This window comes from Alternaria conjuncta (genome assembly GCF_024043145.1).
Source record: "Alternaria conjuncta strain BMP 0040 chromosome Unknown scaffold_12, whole genome shotgun sequence".
Classification (NCBI taxonomy): domain Eukaryota; kingdom Fungi; phylum Ascomycota; class Dothideomycetes; order Pleosporales; family Pleosporaceae; genus Alternaria; species Alternaria conjuncta.
In genome coordinates, this window is record NW_026250101.1 from 953,248 (window position 1) to 978,308 (window position 25,061).

At 53.4% G+C, this 25,061-nt stretch overlaps 10 protein-coding genes across 10 annotated transcripts; 5 read left to right on the forward strand and 5 right to left on the reverse strand.

Moving 5' to 3' along the window:
- Nucleotides 1-188: 188 nt before the first annotated feature.
- Nucleotides 189-3,425, reverse strand: J4E85_008275 (uncharacterized protein; the record flags this gene model as incomplete). The annotated part of the gene is made up of 1 exon (XM_051472501.1): nucleotides 189-3,425. One exon carries the CDS (start codon nucleotides 3,423-3,425, stop codon nucleotides 189-191), a length of 3,237 nt encoding a protein of 1,078 aa, XP_051323966.1.
- A 2,467-nt stretch (nucleotides 3,426-5,892) lies between these two features.
- On the reverse strand, nucleotides 5,893-6,642 carry J4E85_008276 (uncharacterized protein; the record flags this gene model as incomplete). The annotated part of the gene is made up of 3 exons (XM_051472502.1): nucleotides 5,893-5,986; nucleotides 6,120-6,396; nucleotides 6,453-6,642. 3 exons carry the CDS (start codon nucleotides 6,640-6,642, stop codon nucleotides 5,893-5,895), a joined length of 561 nt encoding a protein of 186 aa, XP_051323967.1.
- A 1,060-nt stretch (nucleotides 6,643-7,702) lies between these two features.
- J4E85_008277 (uncharacterized protein) lies at nucleotides 7,703-8,774 on the forward strand (the record flags this gene model as incomplete). The annotated part of the gene is made up of 4 exons (XM_051472503.1): nucleotides 7,703-7,994; nucleotides 8,043-8,174; nucleotides 8,235-8,365; nucleotides 8,415-8,774. The coding sequence occupies 4 exons, from the start codon at nucleotides 7,703-7,705 to the stop codon at nucleotides 8,772-8,774; spliced, it is 915 nt and encodes a 304-aa protein (XP_051323968.1).
- Nucleotides 8,775-8,928: 154 nt separating this feature from the next.
- On the reverse strand, nucleotides 8,929-9,528 carry J4E85_008278 (uncharacterized protein; the record flags this gene model as incomplete). Its single annotated transcript, XM_051472504.1, has 1 exon — nucleotides 8,929-9,528. The coding sequence occupies one exon, from the start codon at nucleotides 9,526-9,528 to the stop codon at nucleotides 8,929-8,931; it is 600 nt and encodes a 199-aa protein (XP_051323969.1).
- A 273-nt stretch (nucleotides 9,529-9,801) lies between these two features.
- On the forward strand, nucleotides 9,802-10,441 carry J4E85_008279 (uncharacterized protein; the record flags this gene model as incomplete). The annotated part of the gene is made up of 2 exons (XM_051472505.1): nucleotides 9,802-10,009; nucleotides 10,059-10,441. The coding sequence occupies 2 exons, from the start codon at nucleotides 9,802-9,804 to the stop codon at nucleotides 10,439-10,441; spliced, it is 591 nt and encodes a 196-aa protein (XP_051323970.1).
- Nucleotides 10,442-11,111: 670 nt separating this feature from the next.
- On the forward strand, nucleotides 11,112-12,597 carry J4E85_008280 (uncharacterized protein; the record flags this gene model as incomplete). Its single annotated transcript, XM_051472506.1, has 2 exons — nucleotides 11,112-11,720; nucleotides 11,770-12,597. The coding sequence occupies 2 exons, from the start codon at nucleotides 11,112-11,114 to the stop codon at nucleotides 12,595-12,597; spliced, it is 1,437 nt and encodes a 478-aa protein (XP_051323971.1).
- A 588-nt stretch (nucleotides 12,598-13,185) lies between these two features.
- On the forward strand, nucleotides 13,186-14,061 carry J4E85_008281 (uncharacterized protein; the record flags this gene model as incomplete). The annotated part of the gene is made up of 1 exon (XM_051472507.1): nucleotides 13,186-14,061. One exon carries the CDS (start codon nucleotides 13,186-13,188, stop codon nucleotides 14,059-14,061), a length of 876 nt encoding a protein of 291 aa, XP_051323972.1.
- Nucleotides 14,062-14,653: 592 nt separating this feature from the next.
- Nucleotides 14,654-16,199, reverse strand: J4E85_008282 (Delta(14)-sterol reductase; the record flags this gene model as incomplete). The annotated part of the gene is made up of 2 exons (XM_051472508.1): nucleotides 14,654-16,067; nucleotides 16,126-16,199. The coding sequence occupies 2 exons, from the start codon at nucleotides 16,197-16,199 to the stop codon at nucleotides 14,654-14,656; spliced, it is 1,488 nt and encodes a 495-aa protein (XP_051323973.1).
- Nucleotides 16,200-16,653: 454 nt separating this feature from the next.
- On the forward strand, nucleotides 16,654-17,886 carry J4E85_008283 (uncharacterized protein; the record flags this gene model as incomplete). Its single annotated transcript, XM_051472509.1, has 3 exons — nucleotides 16,654-17,009; nucleotides 17,121-17,628; nucleotides 17,728-17,886. 3 exons carry the CDS (start codon nucleotides 16,654-16,656, stop codon nucleotides 17,884-17,886), a joined length of 1,023 nt encoding a protein of 340 aa, XP_051323974.1.
- A 622-nt stretch (nucleotides 17,887-18,508) lies between these two features.
- J4E85_008284 (uncharacterized protein) lies at nucleotides 18,509-22,788 on the reverse strand (the record flags this gene model as incomplete). The annotated part of the gene is made up of 2 exons (XM_051472510.1): nucleotides 18,509-22,516; nucleotides 22,636-22,788. The coding sequence occupies 2 exons, from the start codon at nucleotides 22,786-22,788 to the stop codon at nucleotides 18,509-18,511; spliced, it is 4,161 nt and encodes a 1,386-aa protein (XP_051323975.1).
- Nucleotides 22,789-25,061: the final 2,273 nt, after the last annotated feature.

Below are 25,061 nucleotides of genomic sequence, written 5' to 3' on the forward strand. Positions count from 1 at the left end.
TACAGTAGAAGGCGACCCATACAAGATCATACTACGATTTTCCCTATGTACACAGTACATCTAACGCCATGCGCAACCTCTCACTGACTGCGAGAATTCCGCAAAATGGTATATACCCAATACTCATTACCACATTAGTTTTCCCATGTCAACCTTTTTGTGCCCAGCCGAACTCAGAAAACATCCCTTTACTCCAATCCCGTACCCCTCCTCCCCAAACTCGGTCTCCCCCCACTAACACTCCCCCTGTGCATCCTCGCCCCTCCACCACCATGCATCATATCCAGATCAACAGGCGTCCCCGCGCCCAGCGCGAAACCATATGCCTCAGCTCCCTGCCCGGAGAAAACGCCGTCGTCGCCTAGACTGTGTTGTGGTGGTGGCTCCACGTTGAACGGCACGAAGTAACTGCTCATCGGATCAAAGAAGTTGTTGTTGTTCGCATTGTTGCCCAGACCCATGGCTTCGAGGTTCCAGAAAGAGTTGTTGAAGTCGGTTGCTAAATCGGGGAAGGGGGAGAGGTTCGTGGGGTCCATTTGGTGGGCGTGTGAAGGATGGATCATCGTGGGTGAGGTGTTGATGAGGGGAAGCGACGGGTGGTGAGAATGCTGTTGGTGCGCGTGGTGGGAGCCTGCGAAGTCGGCGAGGAACTGTTGGGGTGAGGCGTGTTGTTGCTGTTGTTGGGCGAAAAGAGCAGCGGGGTCGTAGCCGGCGGCGATGGCGGCGTCGATTGCGTCTTGCGAGGCCATGTTGATGTTCATTTGCTGCTGCGCTTGCAGTCGGGCGGCATGATTTTGCTGAGACTGGCTATTGTGTCGTTGTAAGCGTGGCAGATCTTGTTGGTTTGCCGAAGCGAGATCCGCAGGTTTTGAAATCGACTTTGACTTGTTCTTGCGCGCTTGTTTGCGTTGTTGATCGGTTTTCGACGGTGGAGATAGCGATGCGAAGAACTCTTCCACACTTTGCAGGTCGCTCTTGTGCCCCAGAACAGCATCAGTACCTGGTTCATTCGGATTTGACTCTGCCGCATCTTCGTAGTCCGTCTTCGAGACGCCGTGCGGGTATCGATCGAACCAGTCGCCATATTGAAATATGCTACCCTTCTTCTTTTCGCCGCTCGCATTCGGCCCCTTCAGCTGCGCGTCGGCGTGTTGACGGTACAGCTCTTTTAGGTTTTCCGCGATGTAATGGAACATGCCCCAGTACTTCTTCATCTTTGTCAGGTATTTGACGTTGTATGCCAGGTACTTTTTCGATTGCGCTTCGAGCTTCGGGTTCTTCGAGAAGACCCCATGGACGTGTACGGTCGAGGAGAAGAAGGCTGAGTAGCCGGCGAATGGTGCGACGACGTTGTGGTCCATGGCTTCGTTGATGAGCATGGAGATCTGGTTCGCGGCATCGAGGGCGGAGCGGGCGGACTCTGTGAGGAAGTCATGCGGCATGTCTTTCGGTGGTCTGCTGCCTGCAGTCGAAGGTAGCGCGAACCTGTGCATGAACAGCATGATCTGTTGCCATAAGATGTGAAGATACAAGAAAGAATTCGCAGTCTTGCCAATCGCGTGGCTCTTCAAGTTCTCCGGATTGTAGACAAGCATCTCCGGCAATGCAGCCTTGAACTCTTTCGCCTCTTTCTTGATCGCGTTGTAGGTCGAATCGGCCGACCACATGGGCTCTGCTTCGCGTTCCTTTCCCCCCAGATTCATGTACTTGATGAGTTTGCCCCATATGCAGACCAATCGTATTGTGTATGCCGAGACGCCCATGTTATCGCGCGGGTTCGCCAGTTGACCGCTGTCAGGTGGAACGGGGTTTGGCACGTTGCCTTCTAAGTTCTCGGTGGGCGCGTGTATCTCGTGTACGTATAGATGCTCCTTGACTGGTAATTGTACTTCGATGTACTGCTCGTGTACGAAGAGTGGTCGGTCGGTACCGGAGGAGTTAAAGCGGTCCATCAGGAAGCAAGACCACATGGTCCGCCGCCGTATTTCGCGATCAGTAGCGCTCAGGGGTTTCCTGTCTGGCTCGTTGACCAGCGGATCGTACTCGTTCTCCTTGTGCAGTTGCAGTGCGTATGCCATCCTCTGCGCCATACCGCCAAACATCCAACTCCGTCCGCCTTGACATGTGCCAAACTCATGAAGCCCTAGTAGCAGGTAGACTATCAAGATGGTGATGTTCGGTGCGTCGTATCGTTTCAGGGCAATCTCGCGCGCTCGTTCAGCCCAGCTGTCGCCCCGTAAGAAGCATGGCTCTGTCCGTAGTTGTGGGTGGTTCGAGAATCGTGCCGATATGGCGCACATTGCTAATATCAGTACCGGCGGAACCTTCCCAGCTGCTAGTCTTCGCATAAAGCTCGGCTTGTGCAGGAGCGGGTAACTTTGTCCGTAGACAAAGTCGAAGTACACCTCAGCCAAGTGTTCTTGGATCTCTTTCGACGGCAAGCTCTCGGCGCCTTCCGTAAGAAGCTTGTTCTCATCTGATTCCTTCCCATGCGATGTCGATCCAGCCGTTTCTGGATCTCCTCCTTTTGCTTTCGACCATTCGTCCAACTCGTTGCCAAAGGCTTCCTCTGCGGCGCGTTTCTTGGTGGTGGGTGTTTTGGGTGGGGCGCCGGGGATAGCGGGCTTAACGACGGATCTGCCCACATTCGCAACGGAAGGCAAGCTTTCCTTTGGTATCAGCTTGATGACACGATCCTCCATGCGCTTGAGCCTCTTGTCCAGCATCGCCATGTAGTCCGTTCTCGGTGCAGCCTTCCTAGTGGTGACCTTGTAGACACACGGTATCCGGCTCCGCAGGCAGTGTTTGCAGGCTGGCTTCTCGCCAGAGCAGCGAATCTTCTTCCTCCGACATGCGATGCAAGCGAGAGGCAGTCGTTTCCTCTCCTTACCAGCCTTTGTCTTCATCTCGCTCCAAAGTGGCGGATCTTGCGCATCGTCCTTGCTCCTTCGCGATGTAGTCGAATGGTTTGTGCCGTCATTGCCGCTGTTCATGGCATGCGCCGAAGCATCGTTCATCGAGTCGCCAATTGCGAGCATACCCATGGCAGGTGCGCTCTCAGGGCTGGTGTTGTTTCCGTCGCGGCCGGGGCTTCCTCCAATGCTCATCCGATTTGGATGCGCACTCCCGCCACCACTCATACCCTCTTCGCTCATGTTGCCGACGCTGCCTCTGTGGTCCGCATATCCAGCCTCAATCTTTGGTTGTATGCCATCGAAATTGGACGCGAATCCTTGGCTCTGCGCAAACGTCATGTCGAAGTCGGAAAACGAGCCCATAATGTTGGACGGACTAGTCCCAGTCGCATTCGGAGAGGCTCGAAGTTCAGGCAAGCCGAATTCAGCCAGCAGGAGCGAGTCGTCGTTGTCGAAGCGCGCGTGGGAGGGCGTGGCTATGGAGGTTGCGGTTGCGCCGGAGTCGGCCATGTTCTCGACGACTGCCTGCCGTCGTGGAGCTGTTGCGTAGCGCCGAGGCAGTCAGTCTTACATCAGGTTCCAAACTTCAAGATCAGAAGAAGAAATATTTCATATGCGCCTGCACCCAAGGCCCCAAAACAACATCGCAGGCAGAATCAGGCGTCGAGACGTCCAAACGTCGTGTGCTTGGATCGGAACGCCGGCCGAAGAAGGGGAAATGGTAAGCTCCGACTTCTCCACAGGATAGTTACGGCCCTTGCTTGGAGTCCAGTGGGGGCGCTAGTCTCTATATCAAAGCGCGAGTTGGGTATGTGGGGAGGTGGATTGAGCGTCAGCACGCGCGACGGGAGCAGAGAAGCAGCACGCAGCCAGGCCGACACAACTCGGGGCTGGATGAGACAAGAAACGAGGTATGACGACGGTGGGTGATGTATGAAAGCCTTCCAAGAGGTGCTTGCTGCGGCCTATCCCTCCGCCTATACTATGGCTGCATTCCCCATGCCGCCTCTACAAGGGACGGAAGCATGGCCATGTAATGGCGCCCTTGCGATTCGTACGCTTGCCTCCCGTCGACGTCCGATTAAACCGCGATCAAACTCGTCGGCCCACTCAAGTCACTGGCCGCACGTTGGCCGATGCAAGCCACAGAATCCTGCCCTTCCCCACATGGCAATCCTTGCACGTCGAGACCCGGTGCTGATTATTCAGACATCACAAAGCAGTTTCCAGTGCCACCAAGCCTCGAGCGGACTGTGATCGCCGCCCAGGCTGTACGTTGCCTATCCTCATACATCGCTGTAAGGCGCCTCATATGCACATATATGATGTATAACTCTACACCGGCTCTGCACATCACGAGCGCATCTCCGTGGAGCCCGGTGCGCTGTGGCTGGCGAGCCTGACGGCGGGACCCGTCGTGTGCCAGGTGCTCGCTATTCTGCGGGGCGCCCGCCCTGTTCAACGTTGCGACACGTTAGACGCACGCGAGGTATATGAGCTCTACATTGCGCTTCTATATAATCCATATGTCTTATTTTCCGATTCGACCACTTGCGTCCAATCTCCGGCTTCGCCCTTTCGCGCGAGACTGTGCGCCGGTCGCTTAAGCCTGGTGCCACGATGTTGCCTACAAACATGGGCGGCGGGTGCATCACGAGGGTAGTGCACAACCATCACCATCTAACTTGGCCAAGTGGACCATTTGCAAAGTAGGAAATGCGACTACCACCGGAAGAATGCGTTTCAATATTTGCGGCGCATACATACACGTTCGTTGTTAGGACCAGAGGTAGGCACCTGTGGGCTTTTCGTCTCGGGTGCGTCATCCATTCGGGCGTGTCGACACGACCAACCCCCTGCCCCCAGTTTAACGTTACGGACTGAACCATGACAGGCCTTCTAGCTGGCTTCTGCGAGCACGGTCCAGGAGTCGTCCGCTGATTTGAGATAACCCATCTTTCCTGGTTCGTAATTGCATTTGTCTTGAGAGGGGGCCGTTCTACACTGATCCCTGCACGTCACTCTCATAATATGAGTGGCTGATTTATCCATATTTCTTCATCTCGTGTTGTACACTTGACCATGCGCACATGGGCGAACCTCTCAGACGTAGTAATGGAATGCGATTCATACTGCGTTGGGTTCGCTGGCACTACACACTGCAACTTTGGGACTGGGTGTGTGCATTGTTGGGGCCATATGCAACTCGAGCCGAGGTTACCGATATTCGATATGGGAAGATGGAGCAAGCGCCTATACGGCCATACGCGACAGCCGATCGATCCAACAAGATCAATAGATCCTGCTGCGGAGTCCTGAATCCTCTGCATCCCACGCATAACGATATCTGTGATGCTATATGTCATCGGGTATTACTAGGGGCGGCCTTGTTACCCATGCGCCAACGCCAGAGGTTCACCCGTAGGAGTAGTTCTGTGTAGTGTACCCAGGCTGCTCCACTTCCCGATGGCGCGTACCCGATGAGCCACGCACGACTGCATCGACACAAACGACCGAGCCAATACCATGGCTAGTCTAGGAGTGAGGGTGTGATAGTCGAAGCGAAGGTGGAGTGTCCACTCTTTACGATCACGTTGATCCAATCTTTGTTGCTACATCCTGCCATTACCAACCAAGCCTATAGAGAATTTTGCTACTTGGCAAAAGTACTGTTGAGTTACTTCTGAGGATAGGATGAGTAGGTTATCATACCAAAATCTAAGGGTGATCGAAGTTCATGCTACTACCAGTCAAGCAGTCTAACGGACCAAAATATAGAGCCAATTCACCAAACATCATCAAAGAGCCACATACAAGGAGCGACACTTTTATTCCAATCCCTTCATTACGACCCCTCTAGCAGCTTTACATACAAACGAGCGACAGCGCGACCATCATCACAAAAGACACGGCAATCGTTAGTGTGCATCATCCCTCACTCCGTCACATGCAGCAAGCCATCGCCCTTGCCTAGGGCTCATTCAACGCAGCCACTCGCAGCCATGATGCATCCAGCTTTGGCGACTTCGGCCTCAGCTGCGCCGCTGTACTTGCCGTAGTTTGAGTAGGGGCTACAAGGCAATTAAGTTAGTGTTGATCCGGCACAGGAAGACGAGAATGATTGCAATGAACAAATGAGGAGAGAAGACTGGATGTCTAGGGGAGAGACGTCGGAAGAAGAAGGAAAGAGGAGGAGAAGCTTACATATAAGACTGGTACCAAGAATCCCCTGCAGCCTGAACCTCCTTGGGCTCGTCACGCTTCTCGCTGTTGGCCATCTGATCCATCATGTCCTTGGGCATATCCACAATATGGCGCTTCTCCATCTTGGCGTTCATCTTCGCGGCTTCGGCTTCTACAGAAGCAGGGTACGGATTGTAATTCTCGTAGTAGACGCCGTAGGTCTCGTACTTGTCGTACTTATCGTACACCTCCTGTTTGGACAAGGGTTCGTCGCGCTTCATGTTCGTGGCCGCTGATTCTACTGGACCGTTAGGAGTGCTTTTATTCGGGAAATTGGAGGGCGAGAGAACGTACCTTGCTGCATCTTCGCTGCCTCTGCTTCGGCCGGTGAGGAATAATCTCCGTACTGATAGTACGGGCGGTAGCCGGCGTATTCCTTGTAGTTGATATCTTGGGCTTGATTCGCGGAGTCGTCACCCCTCTTATCGAGTGGCATAGCTGCCGTAAGGGCGGCGAGACCCACGAGAACCAGTTCGAGATGCATAGCAGGGAATGATCGGCCGTGAGAGAACGGTGACTTTCAAGGATGTCGAGGAAGTAACCTTGAGAGAAGGCTGCTATAGTGAGTGCCCATTTCTGCCACGGGAGTCACCTCTTTGTACATGTTGGCTTGCGGTACTGATGGAGCACAATCACGATATAGGGCCAAATGTAGCGGGCATGGCGTAATGTTCCATCCGTATGCGCGTAATATTGTATCTGCTCGCATTGACTGCAAGCATCGGGGAATCATGTGCCAGATAGCTCGCGCAGGTGCAATGAAGTCGTCCCTGTAGGTTGTGCAGAGACAACATCGGTAACGTGATATTGGTCCGAAGTTCTGGGAAGGCGTAGTTCAGATGCGCCCCACAATGTACACCGCCTTCAAGTGAAGCAAGCAAGACGGACTCTTCTGGTAAGAACGCCTACTGGTTGATGAGTGAAGAGTGCAGGACAGATGTAGTTGTGCGTCGTTGCTATTGAGTCAGCGTTATGTGTCCGGACTAAGTCGTGATAGTTAGTGCGGCATACATGTTTGCCTGTTGTGACCCCAATTCGTTGTGAGCGCAGAGCGCATCTCCATAGCAGTAAGGCGGAGTAAGCCATTCGGTCAAGCTATGGTAGCGTTGGGATACCTTTACGCAGGTCCTTCAATAGTACGGTACGATCGTGACCAGTACGGTGATTGATGCCTCAATGAAAGCAGGTTGGATACTGTTAGTGGGAATTCCAAAGACATGATAGGGTGCGGTGCTGCTAGCGGAGTGATATATGTCGCTTTTCACATCGCACGACTAACGTGTTTGACATGTCTGACGCCCATCACAGTGTCACTGCTTGTCCTACACGGCTGGTCATGTCGTACTGATGTCCAATTCGTACCGAGAGTCGTACGTGGGGGATTGTAGGGATAGATGGTGTTGAGACCCAGTCGTCTGGTAAAGCGACTTGGAGGACTCGCATCCCTTGCTGCGATAGCAGGTCTGTCGCGATTTTCTTGCTACTCTCTCATCGTCGACCAGTTTCCGATCTCAGAACGCTTGCATCTGAACTGCAATCTATTCATGTTCGACATCCTCCGCAACCGTCCTCGGCATGAGCGGTTACTCCAACACGACTCCGAGTGCCATGACGACGACGACACTCTTTTGCCTGGCTCTTCTTCGTCGACCTTACTGACGCTTAAATCACCAGCGTTCCAAGGATCGAGCCGCGATGTGCGAGTCGCAGTGAGGACCCTCATAGCATGTACCATCGTATACGTTGGTGCTGCTTTATGGATAGCCTTCACTGTGAACAGGTCAGCGTTGATCTCCGATCCAGATGACTTTTGTATCCATCATGTTTCGCGATACTGTATGTAATGGACTCGCAAGGAACACATGTCCTTACTGATGGCAACAGCACCGGTCGTCCGAGATGTGAAACCAAATTGGCATACGCAGTTGTTCAACGGTAGCTTTCTCCATCAGAACATCTATCGCCAACCAGCAGGACCAGAAGTTGATGCTGCATGGGACGCGCTGGGTGTCAATTGTAAGTTGATTGTCTAGCAGTACCAGCAAAGCGCACACTCAGTTCTGATTCCCATACTAGATCGAAGTGTTGTGATACCCGAGGACGAAGCTGAGCGAACCGGATTGCGGCACGACCAGGTGAAAGTCAGCCAAGAGTATGGAGGTGGCTTCCCAGCGAACGTAGAAGGCCTCCATCACTTGCACTGTCTGGTATGCAGCAAGATCAGGTAGCGGACAGTACATCACTAACGTTTCGAAGGACCTTCTCCGTAAAACCCTATATTGGAACTATTCCTATTATTCGGCAAAGAAGGAAGGACCCTTCGTCAATAGCGAGTACATCGTGCGAGTACACACGACGCACTGCTTGGATATAATAAGACAGGTGCTTATGTGTAATCCAGACGTAGGTGTACTTGGTCAAGTGTGGTGGCAGGCCGACACTATGCCAGACCCGACGCCATTCGTGGACTTCAACACGAGGCACCGATGCCGAGACTATGAGCAGGTTCGAGAGTGGGCGGAGGGGCACCAGCTCCCACCAGAGACGGAGGTGAACATGAGTCGTTTCTACGAGATGCCGAAGCCGGGAGATTTCATCTTCCCTGAGATCCCATGAGGGTCGTGGACGCTGAGTATGTCAGTGGACGTAGCTGAGAAATGTTCGGTCCTTCGTAGCAGTATGAACTATTTCGCACGTGTCCTTTCCGTGACAGCCTGTGCAATATGCGCTGCGATAGTAGATGTGTGCGACAACTGGCGCAAGGTCTTGTTCAGTTCTGGCGGGGCTTCACGACGCCATCGTGCACAATGTAGTAGACGACTGTGCTGTCCGTGTCCACCGACGCTAATAGTACGCGCTTGGTTGTTCTCCACGGGTTGGTAGGGCGGTCCCCCTCTACTGTCGACGCGTCTGCTGCCGACGGGACCATGGTGATGGCATCGAAGACCTGGGCCAGCCGACGCAGCGTCCACTTCTCGTTCAGCCTGGTGGGCAGAATCCATTCGCGCTCCGGCTCTGCCTTGACCTCCAAGCCACCTGCCTCGCCCTCGGTGCGCGCCTTCCGTTCGCGGTCGGCCTTCTTCAGCAGCTCCACCTGCTCGTCGGGGTGTACGTAGAGGCGGCGCGGGGGCAGCCCAGAGACCAGCGGGCGGGGAAGGGGCTCGTGGGTAGTCGGTGAGTGCGTGTGTACGTGGAGGTCGGACCAATAGTGCTGGTACTGGAGGTTGTGCAGTATCTGGCGGGCGAGCGATAACTCATTCGGAAGGTGGCTTGATGCTGCGGCTGCCTCGGGAGCGATTGATACGAACGTCTGCAGCGCAGCGGGCGCAACGGCACGTTTCATCTCTGTCGTTACGGCGACTGTCGTCATACTGGAGGCTGGGCGCGGAGAAGTGCTGGAGGACTATTGGTGGTGCAAGGTTTCGCACGTCGACGAAGCTACTCGGTTGTGGAAGGAGCGAAGATCTCAAAAAACACCCCGCCAGTCACGCGAAGGCTGCCGAGCGACCATGGGAAGGGGCGACGCGGCCTAGGCAGCAGACAGCGCCCATTCTTATAGCTTGTCCAGGTGTGTTGTTTTCGCAGTTCAAGACTCCTTCGAAACTTCCAAGAAACATTCAACCATCTTCGCAAGGCCGTCGTCATGCTCGCAGCAATCTCCATCCCCACACTTCTGCTTCTGGCTAGCGTTGCCGTTGCCCAAGACGATACACCCTCAGTCGCGACCTCGCCATTCGTCAGTCCCACGCCCGAGTCTGAAGCCCTCTATACTATTCAGACTCAGACCGCTACTGATGATGTCGACCCATGGTCGTGCTACATGGAGTGCGTTCAGCCTCCATGCCCGGCATGTAAGTACACCCTCTTCGGCCTGTCGCGCAACGTGTTTAACAATAGTAGGCACCGGCAGCATGATGAGCGTTCCCCCGGTTTCTATGCCCAGTGTAACGGACGTGTCCGTCATCCCTCCGGTTTCCATGCCCACCGTGACGGACGTGTCAATTCCACCACAGTCTGGCATCTCCGTCGTCACAACGCCTGTTCCTATGCCCACTGTAACGGACGTATCAATCCCCCCTCAAGACTCCACTGGCGCCATGTCAATTCCTGAGGGCGAGACACCCATCTCTAGCGGCGCTGTTGACACGCCTTCTTCGAGCCTTGGCTCGGCCGCGAGTGCGACTAGCTCTGGTCTACCAGAGCAGACAGAAAACGCTGCCGCAGCGAGGGGTCGCGACATGCCCGTCGTTGTCGCTATTGCCGGCGCTCTGGCTTTGTTGTAAGTATCGAGTTGAGAGCGAGGGTGTCGGACTGTTTTTATCAGTTGTTTGTTTTGTGTTGTCAATGCGATGGCTGCGTTGGGGCGCGTCGGAGCGACTCCGGCTGCCCATACTGTATGCACTCGAACGATGGTACCATTGTAGAAAGGTGTATTCGCAGTAAAACTCTGCTGAATACGATACATAAACGAAGCACAAAAATCACCCAAAACTCTAATGTATCTCGCAAGTCTAACCGTGACGCGCGGACTGCGACGCCATTACGTGTGGCGAAGTACCTCTCGCGTATTCGTATACACAGCGATCTAACGGTGGCTTATACGCGCTGCACGTCAGTGGGTCTGGGGTTGGCAGGAGCCGCGTCCACAACAATCTAGGCCGTCTCCTTCCCTCCACGCCAGCGCCGACACCATATAACCTTGGGTGCCCAGCACTCGCAACCATGTCGATTTTCAGACGGCTCCTGCTGTTCTTCGAAGCCGGTTTCATACGAGCACCCCTATACCGGCCCAAGTGATAGCGAACGGAAAGCAGGGATCTCGCCAAGGCACTGTGACATTGCCAATCGTACCAGCGATCAACCACTTGGCTGACACGTCGAACCGCACACGCGCTTCAACGGGGCGAATCCCCTACAAAACAAGCGCCAGCGTGCACTTCACTCTCATCAGTCATGGCTTCCCCGAATAGCAACGTACCAACGCCAGTGCCGTTCCCTCAGCCTGAGGGCATTCGCAACCCCAATGCAGCGAGCCCTACCGCAGAGTCGCCTTCTACCAAGACGCGCGAACGAACCTCCACCAATGCCTCCATCGTCTCGAACAAGATCCGTACCGCGACTGGTAAATTGATGGACGTGAACCCGCCGCCCGGCATGTGGGCTGCCGCAGGGACCACTGCCGCCAAAGCACCCTCGATAACGGACATTAGGAAGGGCTCGTTTGGATCTGAAGGATGGAACGAAGACTCGCAACGGAAGAGAGCAGGCTCGCGAACGAGCCAGGGCGAGCAGCGGTCGCGCACTTCCACCAACGCGGCATCATCGATAGATCCATCTGAACGGCCGTCCTTCGGTGCCCAGCGCAAAGTCTCGTCAAGCAATGCATTGAACACCGAACCCTTTCCTGCTCTGGCTGAGGAGGATACACGACAAGTTGCGGGGTACGATGGCCACGACGAGCGCCCCAATACCGGCATACATTCAAAGCACGGTTCCGATTCTGCGACAGAGCACTTTGACGACGATAGGCCGCAGCAGCCAAAACGGACATCCTCAGGACGGGTACGTCTTCTCCTCCACCGTCCAGACAAACATGCTAATCATGGTGCAGTATGCCAACGGCTACGTACCACCTCCCAAGTTACCATGGAAGAAATCGTTCATGATCGGGCTTAAAGGCTTTTGGAAGTGGTTCCTCACACCCGCCGGCTTCCTCATCACGCTCTACGGCCTGAACGTCGTCGCCTGGGGCGGTATGCTCTTCCTCCTACTCTGTAACGCCGCACCCGCCATGTGTACACCTACCTGTGACGACATCAATTCCCCGCGCCGGAAGTGGGTCGAGTACGATTCGCAAATCCTCAACGCACTTTTCTGCGTCACAGGATTTGGTCTCGCGCCTTGGAGGTTCCGCGATCTATACTACTGGGCTTGTTGGAGAATCGGAGGATCAGCCCGCACGGAGACGGGCATCAGACGTCTTGCTGGCATACATCGGGGATGGTTTCGGCTTCCAGGTTCAGATCGGCTGCCTGACAAAGCAGGCGCAACCGTCGTCGATCCCGAAGATCCAGCTGTACCAATTCCCGTCCAGATGATCCCCGACCCACCGCCCACGGCGATTCGCGCCCCACCCACTAAGAGCTGGAAGATGGATTTCGTCATATGGATGAATGTATGGAATACTTTCTTCCAGGTGGTTCTATGCTTCTACATGTGGCACTATAATCGCATCGACCGGCCTTCCTGGGCTACTGGTCTGTTTGTGGCTCTGGGATGCGGAGTGGCGGGTGCTGCAGGCATCATGATGTGGCACGAGGGCAAAAACGTTAAGAAAGTCGAAGGTGTGCCCATGCGTAGGGATTATGGAGACCAGCGAGACGACGAAGAAGCGCAGAACATTCCGCTCGTGACCACAGGAGTGGCGACGAAATCCTGAGGAACCTGCCCAGCGCCTTGTGTTGCGCAGCCAGGGAGGCTGAGAACGCTCATTGGAGCGGGACCCTCCCTTTCCTTCTTGGCGTTTGGTCTAGTTGTGGCGTTGCATTGAACACAACATAGACACATTTTCATGATCGATACCCAACAGCCCGCGGGCATTATGTTTCTACATTTTAATAGCGTACCCATGACCGTTTCTGAGTCAACATTTATTCGTTCTTCTTCCATCACGTCAGCTTTCCGTCGCGCGAAGAAAGTGCCGGAAGTTCCCTCCGGACTTCGCCATAGATCAACCTTATGTGAGCCTCGTGCTGACAAGCTTGCCGAGCTCCCCGGACAGGCCGAGCTGCATGCTAAGCGTTCCCGAAGCAGATCCGTTGATCGAATGACGTATCAACGTCGTACTTTCTACGGACTGGTGACAGTTGCACGCGCTCTTGGTATTTATTTAGCCAAGGCCTTGTGATCGTATTGTCTTTCGCATTTTGCATCTTCATCCATACCATACCTACATATATCTCCAGTCGTACCTTTCTTCTTCCAAACAAATAACGCCACCAGCAAATACTCCAAGAGATTACAAGAGATGGCAGCGCAAGAATATTATCTAGGTACAGCGGCTGCGCATGAACTGCCAGGCAGCCATCCGCCAAATCCATATCCACCGCAGCCACCAAAGCCGCCACAATACCAACAACCACCTGCGCAACCTCCACGACCACACGTTAGCAATCCTCCATATGCGAACACGCCGCCTCCATCATACTCAGCATATCCTCAGCCACCGCCGCAACAACCTTATGGCTACCCACCTCAACAGCAACAGCAACAGCAGTACTACCCAGAGAAGAAGAACGCCCAAGCCATGACAGCGCCATACCCGCAAACACCACCAGCAGGCGGCTACTACCCACCCCAACAGCCGATGCCCCAAAACCACGGCTACCTCGGCGCCCCTCTACAACCCTACAGAAGCCACTCGCAACCCGCGCGCGTGCGCTTCGCAGATCAAGACTCCGATCGCAGCACAAGTCTAGGCTCCGTGTCCGACTCGGACGACTACTCCCCACCCCGGCACAGCAACAGCAGCAGACACCACCGCCATCACAGCCACTCCACCCGCGACCGTTCCACCTCTCGCGACCGCTCGCGGAACGAACGCAGACACAAGCCACGCAAATCACACTCGTTTGACAAGGCACATGAGGACAAGCACAAGAACAGAGACACGTTTCTCGGCGCAGGCGCAGGCACGATCATCGGGGATGTGATCTTCCCTGGTTTGGGCACAGCGGCTGGCTTAGTGCTGGGTGGCTACGGCGGGAGGAAGTATGCTGATCAGAGGAGTAAGAGCGATTATGCGGGGAGTGAGAGGAGGAGTCATCGGGGGAGCAGGAGAGCGGGGGATGATGGGTGGGATGAGAAGACGAAGACCTATCGGAAGGGTGCGGCTGTTAGGTGATTACATTTACGATCATGATTTTACTTTGGTCATGCTCTCGATGATGTTACGATTTCTGTTCTTTCTAACTACGGTTTATGACGGGGATGACGTGGGATGATGACGGAATGACCTGCTTTATACGCTGCTGGACAGCACGACTCTAGTTATTAGTATCAATGTATTCTCAACTTCTTATAACACACCTTCTATTGCATGGTCGGCTTATGTCATATGAATAAACATTATTGTAATTTGGCATGTTCGTCTTCGATCGCCTGAGAGCGATAGCGCTACATGTCCATCTACCTGTCCCTAAATTTTCGGTGCACGTCTTCAACCGTCTTCACGATAGCGTTGCAGCCGTTTTCCTACTTCCGTCGCGCTCTCCATGATGTATGTCTTTGACCGGCCGTGCGGTAGCATTCCATCTTCCTCCCCAATAATGATACATGGATGTATGTCTTCAACCGAACTTGCGGTAGCATTCCATCCTAAGCCTCCAGATATAAATACAAACAAAAAACATAATGGGTGCACGTCTTCGACCGCGCGAAGCGGTAGCGTCACACCCTGATTCTGACATCCAATCAGAAGTCTTGGAAGAGACCTTCTAATAGATGCCAGGTACGATCCTGTACGGGACAAGCTCGACGTAGCGGTCCCAGTCTTTGCCGTACTTCCTGCGACACTTCTCTTCATCGCGACGCTCACGGTGGATAAGTAGGATGGCAAAGTAGACCATGAAGAAGTAGGTGAAGATCATACCCCAGCCCTTGGCCTCACCAGGGACGGCGTACTTTCCGTAGCTGTTCTGGTAGAAGTAGGCATCGGTTTGAGCTGCTGTGATGGGAGACTGAGCCGCGTTCTTGATGAGGTAACCAGACATTGCAGTAGGTAAAACGTAACTCCAGCTCATGAACCAGTCGCCAAGGTAGTTGATGTGACGCGCCATGCCCCACCAGCCACTGATCAGAAGCTTGGAACCTGCGGCGGTCTCGATGCACTTGAGGTGCTTGACACGCGGGTCGTTGGGGTCGGTCCTGAATCGGTTCTTCTCGTTGTTCACGGAGCGGAAGATGTAGTATCCGATACCCTGGACGGCCAACACGCCAGCGATACCAACGGGACCGAGATCAACGGGGTAGTTGGAGAGGTAGCGGGTTTGGATGGAGTATGTGAAGGGCACCCAGACGAGGTCGCCGAAGGAAAGCATCATACCAAATCCGTCGGCGATAATGTCGATGGTGGTAAGGATAGCGGGCTCCATGAACAGCGCGTCGAATGTGTACACGGTGTGGGCGATGGTGACGAGGAGGATGCTGTCAGTGACGCGGCCGAAGTTGCGGTATTGCTGCATGATGAAGGCCAAGTCGAGGATGATCCATCCTAGCATTCCGGGGCGAAGCTCACACCATGCCTTGATATCAACTTCTCCGAAGATAGGCATGTTGACACGGGGGTTCAGCTCACGTCCGATAAACCAGTCGTAAAGCATGTTACCGGTACGGCCACCGGCAGCAAGCTCACGCATAGACGGGTCCTTGGGGTGCTTGACACTGAAAGAAGCGACGTAGCAGTAAGTGGCCAAGAAGTAGGAAATGAGAATGTTGCTCGTCAGGATGCCGACGTAGTTGTCGGTGATGAAGGTCCAGACGGGGAACTCGGCACCCTGGGAGATGGTACCAGCAGCGAGAAGAGTCATGATGAAGAGGGCTGAGTTCCAGGCATTGAACCTGTACTTGAGCCTTCCGCCGCTCCTGAGCTCGGTACCCTCAACTTCCTGGCCAGGAAGGAATCGGTAGAGGAACAGACTCAAGAAATAGTAGGCCAGGGTACCAAGGAAAGCCTGGGTATTGAGTAGACCCGAGAAGCCAGTCCACCCTACCTCCTTCTTCAGCTGCTCGAGAGTGAAGCTGTAAGGGTGGAGAAGGACAGGCGCCGGGCATCCAGAGATGTCATTGCACAGAAACGTGAAGACGTACACCAAAACTGGAAGACCGAAAGAGATGATGAAAGCTCCGGGGCTGGAACGAGGTTAGCGTTATGATCGTCAGGGCGCGCAAAAGTCGTGGATGGACTTACGGTCCTAGAAACTCATAGCCATGAGGCTCTTCAGCCAGCGACTTAGTCGCCTTGTCAGTCTTCGCTTTCGACATGTTTTCAATGTCGAATTGTCGCGTTCTCCAGCTCTTTCCGTTCCGGCTAGATCCGCCGAATGAGGGAGCTCGAGGAATAGGGGTCCGGTCGCGTCTTCACAACAAGGTTCCTTGTCGCAGTTGTTGTCTTCGCCGAGGGTGATTGTCGCGCCGCCTGAACCAAAGACAGCCACGGGTGCAGTGTCCTATATAGCAATGAATGAGGCTGGGCGCATCAGACGATGAAAGGGATCTCGGATTCCATTGCAGCCGTAATGACGCGCACACGCCATCTTGGCCGCGCTAACTGCTTTGGGCGCTACCGCCCGTCGTTACTGCCGCTGCAAGGCACTCGACATGGAAGGCGCGGCGCCGGAAGTCAACGTGTTGCGAAGATGGACAATCGTATCAGCTCCACCTTCACCGTCACCACGCCTCGACCCTCATAGTGCGTAGTGCGCCGATCAACTACGCGATGATATCCCTACTCTACTCGCTCCTGCTTCTGGCAGCGTCGGGCCCATTCGCAGCGGCCGCTTCGGACAAACAGCTCAAGCCATGTACCGTCATCTCACCCACGTCCGAGCGCTTCTTCGACCTGAACCCTATGCGCCGCCAGCCACCATCGGAGTCGGATGGCAAGAAAAGTAGCAAGAAGGAGGGCGAAGAAGGCAGCTGGCATGCCAAGGGCTACGATTACAATGCCAACTTCACAATCAACTTCTGTGGACCTGTAGTGGAGGAGCTGGACAAGGTGCAAGATCTAGACAAGGGCCTTTGGAAGAACGTCAGCGCATTCTACGAGAGAGGAGACAAGCAGTGGGCTATTGGGTGAGTCTCACACTCTATGAAGTGGGGATACATGGAGGGGCTCAAGATGCTCGTTTACATCCAGGCAGAACAATCCATTGAGGCGCAATGCTAACACCTTGCGATTTCTAGTCTCGAGAACTCAGAACCCATCTTCCGCGGTCGCAAGCTCATTCTAAACTACACCGGAGGTTCGCTCTGCCCAGATCTGTCCTCGAAATCAAAGCGCGCGCTCGAACCCACCTCTCTCGACACCCGCGAGATCATTGATGGCGACGATGACGATGACAAGGATGACGGAGACAAAAAGAAAGGCTCAAAGAAGACCGAGCGCCGCAAGACTACCATCATCTCTCTGCTTTGCGACAACGACCCGCTCGCGAAAACAAGTGTGTCCTTCGTCGCGGCAGTAGACGACTGCTCGTACTTTTTCGAAGGCCGCTCGCCCTTCGCATGCGGCGGCGTACACCAGGATACTCAAGCTCTAGGCCCCGGCGGCGTCTTTGGTGTCATCGTCATGATCGCCGTAGCCGTATACTTTGCTGGTGGTTGCGTCTACCAACGCACCGTCATGCACCAGCGCGGATGGAGACAGTTGCCCAACTACGCCATGTGGGCAGGCATCTGGCGCTTCTTCTCTGTAAGTCTACTCCGCTGTTGTCGTAGAAGGAGTAGTAGTAGTGCCCGGTGGTGATAACAGACGCTCGAATGTCTTGTTGGTGTTGCTGACATCGTGAAGGACATGTTCATCATTCTTACTTCGTCGTGTGCGCGCTTCATGCCTTCCCGCCGGGGCTACAGTCGTGTCTCGCTCGGCCAGGATAGCGGACGGAGGGGACGAAGGAATGAAGATGAGGATAGGTTAATAGACAACCTGGATGAGGAGTGGGACGATTAGATGTGGCAATACATTAGTATCGGGCATGGCATAACGACGCGGCGTTCACGGAGTTTGGTTAAGGACAATAGACGCTCAGGAGCGCATGAACAAAAGACTTGTTGACTCAGACACCTTCTTCTGGGGGAAAGTGAACACCCTAGAGCCTACGTTAATATTAGATTATCTACTTTGCGTGTTTTCATCTTGATGTAGGCTCCAGGGTGTCCGGCTTTTCTTTGTATGAGATGCTGATACATTACCGATGGGTTCAATTTCACGAGTGCACATTCATGGAGATGTTTTGAAGACTGCATTGGTAACGCACTGACACCAAGTATCCATGTCTCCACCCGGCCCAGAACTAAGTGGCTAAAGACACCATGTACACCGGAGAAATACCGACTGAAATTGCAAGAAAGATCGCTCGTTCCTCTCGTATTATCACCGAAAAAGACCAGTTCCTCTCGCATGGGCTCGCGAGTCAACCTAATCAGGCCCTTCTTGTCAACTGATTCGGGGAAGAAACCATCCCATTCTGAACGCCCGCTTGGCAATTCGACTAACGCCTGGGGTATAAAGCAGCGGACAATGAAGCAATACAGATATCGACGGCTAAGATGATGCTGTGTCGTGAGCACACCTACATCTCCTCATCTACCTCATCGTCGACTCGGGTATGTCGGTCGACATGGTCGCCACCGTTCTTGGACATAGATGGTTCAGTCTCCATCGGAGCTGCCTCATCAACGTCCTCCTCGACGGAGTCCTGTGCGGAGTCAACGATGCTGCGGTCGTCCTCCACGTCAACGTCCATCTGCTCTTCTCCCTCGGCTGTGCTGTTTTCTGCATCTTTCTCTGCTAAGATGTCGCCGCGAGCGATGGGCTCAAATTGCGCATTGATGCCTGCCAAGATCTCTCTGATTTCCGACCTCAGCTCCCTCTCTTCTTTTGATTGCAGATTAAGGGGCTGGCAGCCAGCCGTGCCGCCAAGCACTCGGGTATAGTCCCTGTCCATCTGCACGAAAATCTCATCAACCTTGGTTTCCATCGACTCTTGTAGTGCTTTACACATGTCATCAAGGTGCTTGTTGACTGTGGCGATGGCTTCATGGAACATCCTGTGTCGCTCCCGCTCCACATGATCTTCCATGTGTTGTTTCATGCGCTTGTAAGATCCAGCGCCACGCTCTTCTGTGCACACATCGTATACGTCATGCATGATGCCTGCGATGCAAGGGCTGAAGTCACGGTTCGCTTCCCGCTGGAGTTCGTTCATTTGAGTGATGAGCGTAACCCCAAGATCCTTGAATAGCTGCTCGTAGTTGCAGACCTGTGTCTTCAAGATTGAGAGATTCGCCAGGCCAACGCCGCTGGTCCTCGCACGCTCTTCTATGGCTTCGTGAAACTTGTGAAGAAGCGTGCCTGAATTGCCGATATACGCATCAAATGCTTTTGGAAGGCGCGTCTGGAAGGCTCGCTCCCAACCCGTTGCTAGTTGCTTGATGATGGGATCCACAAGATCGGAGTTGAAGTCACGGTGGCCGGCCGCAGAAGAATGATAAACGCCGTCGCGTCGAACGACAGCTTTGTAGGATCCCCACGCGAGGCCACCTTGATCCTTGTAACCCCAAGCATGTGCTGTAGCTGGTGCAGATTCAATGGCCTTGTTGATGAGCTCTGGGCATTTGTCGAAGATTTGAGTCTTCATCTCAGATCGCATCTCTTTGATGCAAGCACCAATGGCTGCCTCTAATCCTTCCGTTAACTGAGTAAGCCGCCGCCCTAGGTAGCTGGCCTGCTTGCGCTTGTCCTCGTCCGTCATCTTCGAACCCGCCCCGTGGTTTGACATCCAGAGGTTGAAAGTAGTTAATATTTGGCAGACGCTGGTCAAGAACGCGCGGCTAGTTTGAATGCGTCCGCCTTCAGTAAGCTTCTTACAATGGTTCTGAAGTTGGGGCACTTCCGTCTCTTCGGGTGTTAGGAATCCGGGCACTTCATCGTCTTTTTGCATTCGGCCGCACATCTTCTGGTACGCGCGACTGCTGACGCAAAAGACCGGCAAAGACCTAGCAACCTGGTTGTAGTCGCGCATCTCCTCGTCGGGGTTGAAGTTGTCTTCGTCTTCTTCGGCCGCGTTTTCCTGGTCGATTTCCTTGATGCCGGCAGCGAAATCCTGCTGAATAGCCGATTTGGAGTACTGGTTTCGGCCTGCAATACAGATGCGGCTGATCTCAGCTTTGATTTCATCCTTCTTTGCTTCCAGTTCTCGTATTTGAGGTTTCAAGTCGTCCATAGAGTGCTTGATTGCTATCCCTTCTCGCCTAGCGTTCTTCTTCGTTTCCTTTAGCTCCTTCAGTTTCTCTTTGATGTCAGTTTCGGATAGCCGCTTCCTTTCTCCCTGGAATGTGACTTCATCGTCGCTCCTAGACTCATCGGAATCGGAATCCTCAAAATCATCATCCGTATCGTCATCGAAAAGCTGTTTCCTTTTGCGTGCCTGCTTATTCGAGACGGCCTTCTTGCGTTTGTGAGTCTTGATTTGGGGTGCGAACACAGATTTCCCGTCGTCCAGTTGCTCCTGGAGTGATTCCCACACCTCAATGTCCTCACTTGCGCTCGACATCGCAAGCTTATAGACCTCTCGCGATTCGTTCAACTCTTGAATCTTGCTCCGAATCTGCTTTATCTGCTCATCGTGGCGTTCCTGTTCTTCTTCAAACGTTGCAACATTCTCTTCGAGCCCGAGACTGTCGATTGCTTCAGTGATAGAGATGTCATCTGTCTTCGAACAGATGAATGTAACACTGGAGAAGCCGCCGTCGTATTTGAGCTGCCTTTTGAAAGAGTCTCCGAGCAAGGTTTTAGCGGCTTTGTCGTCCACAGCTCGATTGATAGGAGCAACGATCCAAAGGCCAGTGCATTGCTTCATATAACCCTGAGCAACAGCAGCTCTCGCAGCGTTACTGTCATGAACACCCGGCAGATCCACAATGACTGCACCAGTCGAGAGCGCATGACTCTTCGTATAGATTTTGACGACCTTGATCAAGGGCCAGTACTCAGTTTGGAAAGCTGGCTTGGAGACCTTCTCCTTGTTCTTGTCCTTCTTGGCAACTTTCTCTTTACTATCCACGTAGCGTTGGAGCTCTCGATAGAAAGACTGCGGTCTAGCCGTGCGTATCTTTTTGGTAGTTCCAAGTACGTCGACAACGGATCGCTTGGACATGAGCGAAGGAATGGTGCAGTCACCTAAAGCATCTTTGGCGACCGACGGGTAGACGGAATGGAACTTTGCCCATGCAACACCGGCATCAGAATTGGGATCCTGCGCCTCGCGCGAGAGAGAACCATTCTCGGAAAGGAACTCGCGCAAAAGAACTGTGAGTTCCTTCTCCCAATCCGCCTGGCTGATGAACTCAATCTCGGCGCAGTATTTAGAGCCTGGGTCGGTGCTGCTGTTCCACGAGATCTCGGTAACCACCGCAGTGCAAGCACGCATGCAATTGGTAGGTACGAGCCGCTCTTCGTCAAGCATAGCGTTGATGACGCTGCTCTTCCCAGCTCCAGTATTGCCCACTACGCCGACCACAGTGCGCTTTCGCTGCGCTTGGGGAATGAGCTTCTCAATGGCTTGTACCCATGCCGCAGCGTCCGCATTAGATGTTGAGTATCTTAGAAACTTGTCTTTAAGGCTTGCGAGAACTTTGAGCGATGTGGAAACGCCAGCCTCAAGGATGTCAGGGTCTCGTAGCTCAATGACTGAGCGAATGCATCGATCAACGGAGCCCAACTCTTCTTGGACATCTTGTTCCGGCGAGGCATCTCTGTTGAAAATCCCTTCCGGGTCAAAACTGCTTTCCGGCTCCACATGGCCATCTTGGGCAAGGGACGTATGTTGCAAAGAGATTGGCGACCGTCTCTCCTCCTTGACGGCGGAACAATTGTTCATTGGGTACATCGATGGTGCCGCAGGACGCGCATCAGTAGGTTCACGATGAGCAGCTTGCGCTGCACCTCCCGTAACTGAAGCAGCGGTTGGTCGAGGAATTGCCTGGTGGGAATTGTCCCCTGGAATTGACGGTGTGCTTAGTTCACTAGAAGAGCGCCGTGGTAGCTGATGAGATCGGTTTGGCACAGAATATTGAACAGGAGACCATGATTGAGACCACGGCGGATACCTATCTGAGTCGAGTGCAGGTGCGCGGCTACTCAAAGTACTGGTATGCCTCGATGTCAACGGCGAAGCAAAGCTGGGATTATGTTGAGTTGCCGAATGGCTTGATGCACCATGAGAGGAAATGGAGGCTGTCTCAGCACCATAGCGTAGTGGTTCTCTTCCCATTGTTCCAGGGTTGACATGGTTGTTTGCTGTTTGTTCAGCATCGTGACCAGACTCAATCTCCTGGTGCCGACGCGGGATCTCGGCTTGAATGATCTCTTCCCTGAGCGATGGAGGGTCTTGTGTTTGATGTTGTACCGTTGCGTTGAGCGGGTCTACGGCATTAAAGACCACGACACTGTCTTCCGGCACTAAGAATGACTTGACGATATCGCTTTGGTCGACGACACAGCCTTTGTAACTAATGCGAACACCGATAAGATCATGCCGTTTCTCGTAAGTATCCTGAATCTTATTGATAGGAATTTTCTAGAAGCAGGTCAGCGGATGGGCATGGTACTGCATCGGCGCATTCGAGGTGTATTCCGCGCGCATTGACGCCGCCAAAAAAATCGTTATCCCGGAACAGGGAAGGGTATAGAGCTTACATTGTGGCCTATCATCCATAAGAAATCGGTTTCCTTGAAGTCATCCTGCGTAGACTTGCGGTGATCGAGCACACCAATCCAGCACCGGCGTGCTTTGAGCTCCTGTTGTGGCACAACACGCTTGGCGCGTCGATGGAAGTCGTCCCAGTCCATTGCTAGGTTATGCTTATGAGTGAGATGCTGCGGCAACGTATTGATGTATGCAGAAGCTGATTTGACGCGTTAGGCGGGAGCTACCCACGGGTGCATGCAACTTGCGAACTAGCGATGGCGGGGTTGGCGGGGTTTGCAGGATGGTGTGACTGAGAGCATTGAAGCATTGGCCAGCTGTTCGTCGCTAGTGCGTGTAACGGTGAATGAGGAGATTTGTGTTGGATGTGGCCAACGGTCCCTGAAGAGCAAACAGCGGGGCAAACGCGTCTGAACACGCTAAGACACGCCAGCACATGACGCCAAGCCTTTCGACGCGTCCCGATCTCGGTGCCGTCCTTTCGTCCGAAACTTCACTCTGTGATCATCATAACATCACAACATTCATCAGTCTTCAAAATCATTGCATTCTTTGAGCGCGGGCTTCGCTACTTCTAAAGTTCCTAGTATGCGCACGACGCTAATAGAGATTAATTCGATTGTTACCTCCACCTGCAGCTCGTTGCGATGACGCACTCCATTCACGACAAGAACGACAGTCTGTCACAAGTCTCATGCAGTAGCTCGAAGCTATTCGCAGCATTGTACCAACTGGATAGTTTCCCTGGACATGTTACGAAGATATGAAGGCGCCCCAGCCACCCACATGAGCTCGGAACGACAGCATTATTGTCCACGCATCTACCATAAAGCGCGCCAAATCTTTCAATACGTTTGAAAGAATAGCTTCCGGCTGGTTCAGGCACATGTGCTCACACGCAGAGCGGTCGTTATCACATTCACTTTTCGACTTACCTAAATGCCACTGTCCGAATTTTCTCCGAAGAATCGATGGATATCGCTGCACAATGCGTCCGATCACCACCCTGGTTCACAGTGGTTCAGATTCTTTTACGATGACTTTCCCATGCTCAACACAATGTTTCTCGAACTTCTAGGAACCAAGTGTTGTTTCTGCATTGTTCTAGTTTGGCCACCCTCCTTCCTAGCTGACAGGCATGTCGTTCATTTGACTCACCGCTTTGTCTCATTATGTCGTGGTTGACTCTCCACAATGGTCATGCCTCCAATATGTATACTTCATTGGATTATGACGAGTACAGGTGCGCAAAAACCCTTTCCATATTCGCAAACGATGACGGAACAGATGCCGCTGCGACAGAAACGTGTCGCCCCAGAAGCCAACCCTGGTATCAACGGATTGATCGCAGCATGCAATAAAAACGACAGATTCAAACTTCTAGAAGACGAAAGTGTTCTGCCTGGAGACTTGCGCAATCCAATCCATCCGACGTTGCGTTGGTTTGATAGTAACGGGCCTATGCAGCAGATGCTTCGGTTGGCATCACATTTTCTCAGCCATGACACCGTCCTCGCTTTCTTTGTACCGCTTCTATACGGACGCGACTTGATAGGCATAGTTAACGATGCAAAGAAGACTTACCTCTCAGACCCGCTCGCGAACGCGTCCGAAGAGAAACGCAGTCAATATCTGGCCGGAGTGCGTGAGGCTTTGCATTGCCTTGGGCACAGCGTTTCCTTCCACTTCCTACCGTCTGCGAAGCGAGTATACGCCCGTTCACTGCGGGACAATGCAAGTCCACACCATGTCGCGTCATGTTGCCCGGCATTCCAGCGCAAATTTTCTTGTAGGATCGAAATGGCGGACTGGTTGAGTAACTTTTATTCGACTGGTGAGTACGAAGCCGCGTCGCGATGTGCGCAGTTTCGGCACGATTTCCTTTTCGCTGCAACACTCGTACATGAGATTACCCATGCTGTGGGAATATTGCGACGGGGCAACACAAGGGAGCCGCACATCCGAGCTGACTGTCCAGAAGCTGAGTGGGGCTATGGCTGGGAACACTTCATGTTCGGCACCGTAATTAACCCTCAAGACTTGTCGGGACTAGGCACTCACCTTCTTATGCGTAAGATATGGGTAGATCGAAAGACGGCCAGCGAGACTGGAGGTAAGGAGTACTGCGATGTACCCATGTCTTACATAGCGCAATGGTTTCGGGACGACACATGGAGCATTGTAGCCAAGTATGGACCAACTGCCGTTGCGGCACCAATCGCTAATTTCAAGATACGGCTGTCGGACCAGCCTGGGGCCTGGGTAGTGTCAAGTGACCATCCAGAGATCGAGAGTGATCTGAGAACGCTTCAATCTCAATGGCGAAATCGCTCCTTGAGTCTAAGTCTACAAATAGGGTCGTCATCATCACCAGCTGCTCGTTCGCGTTTTGCCAAGATATTTTGGCACCGTGTAA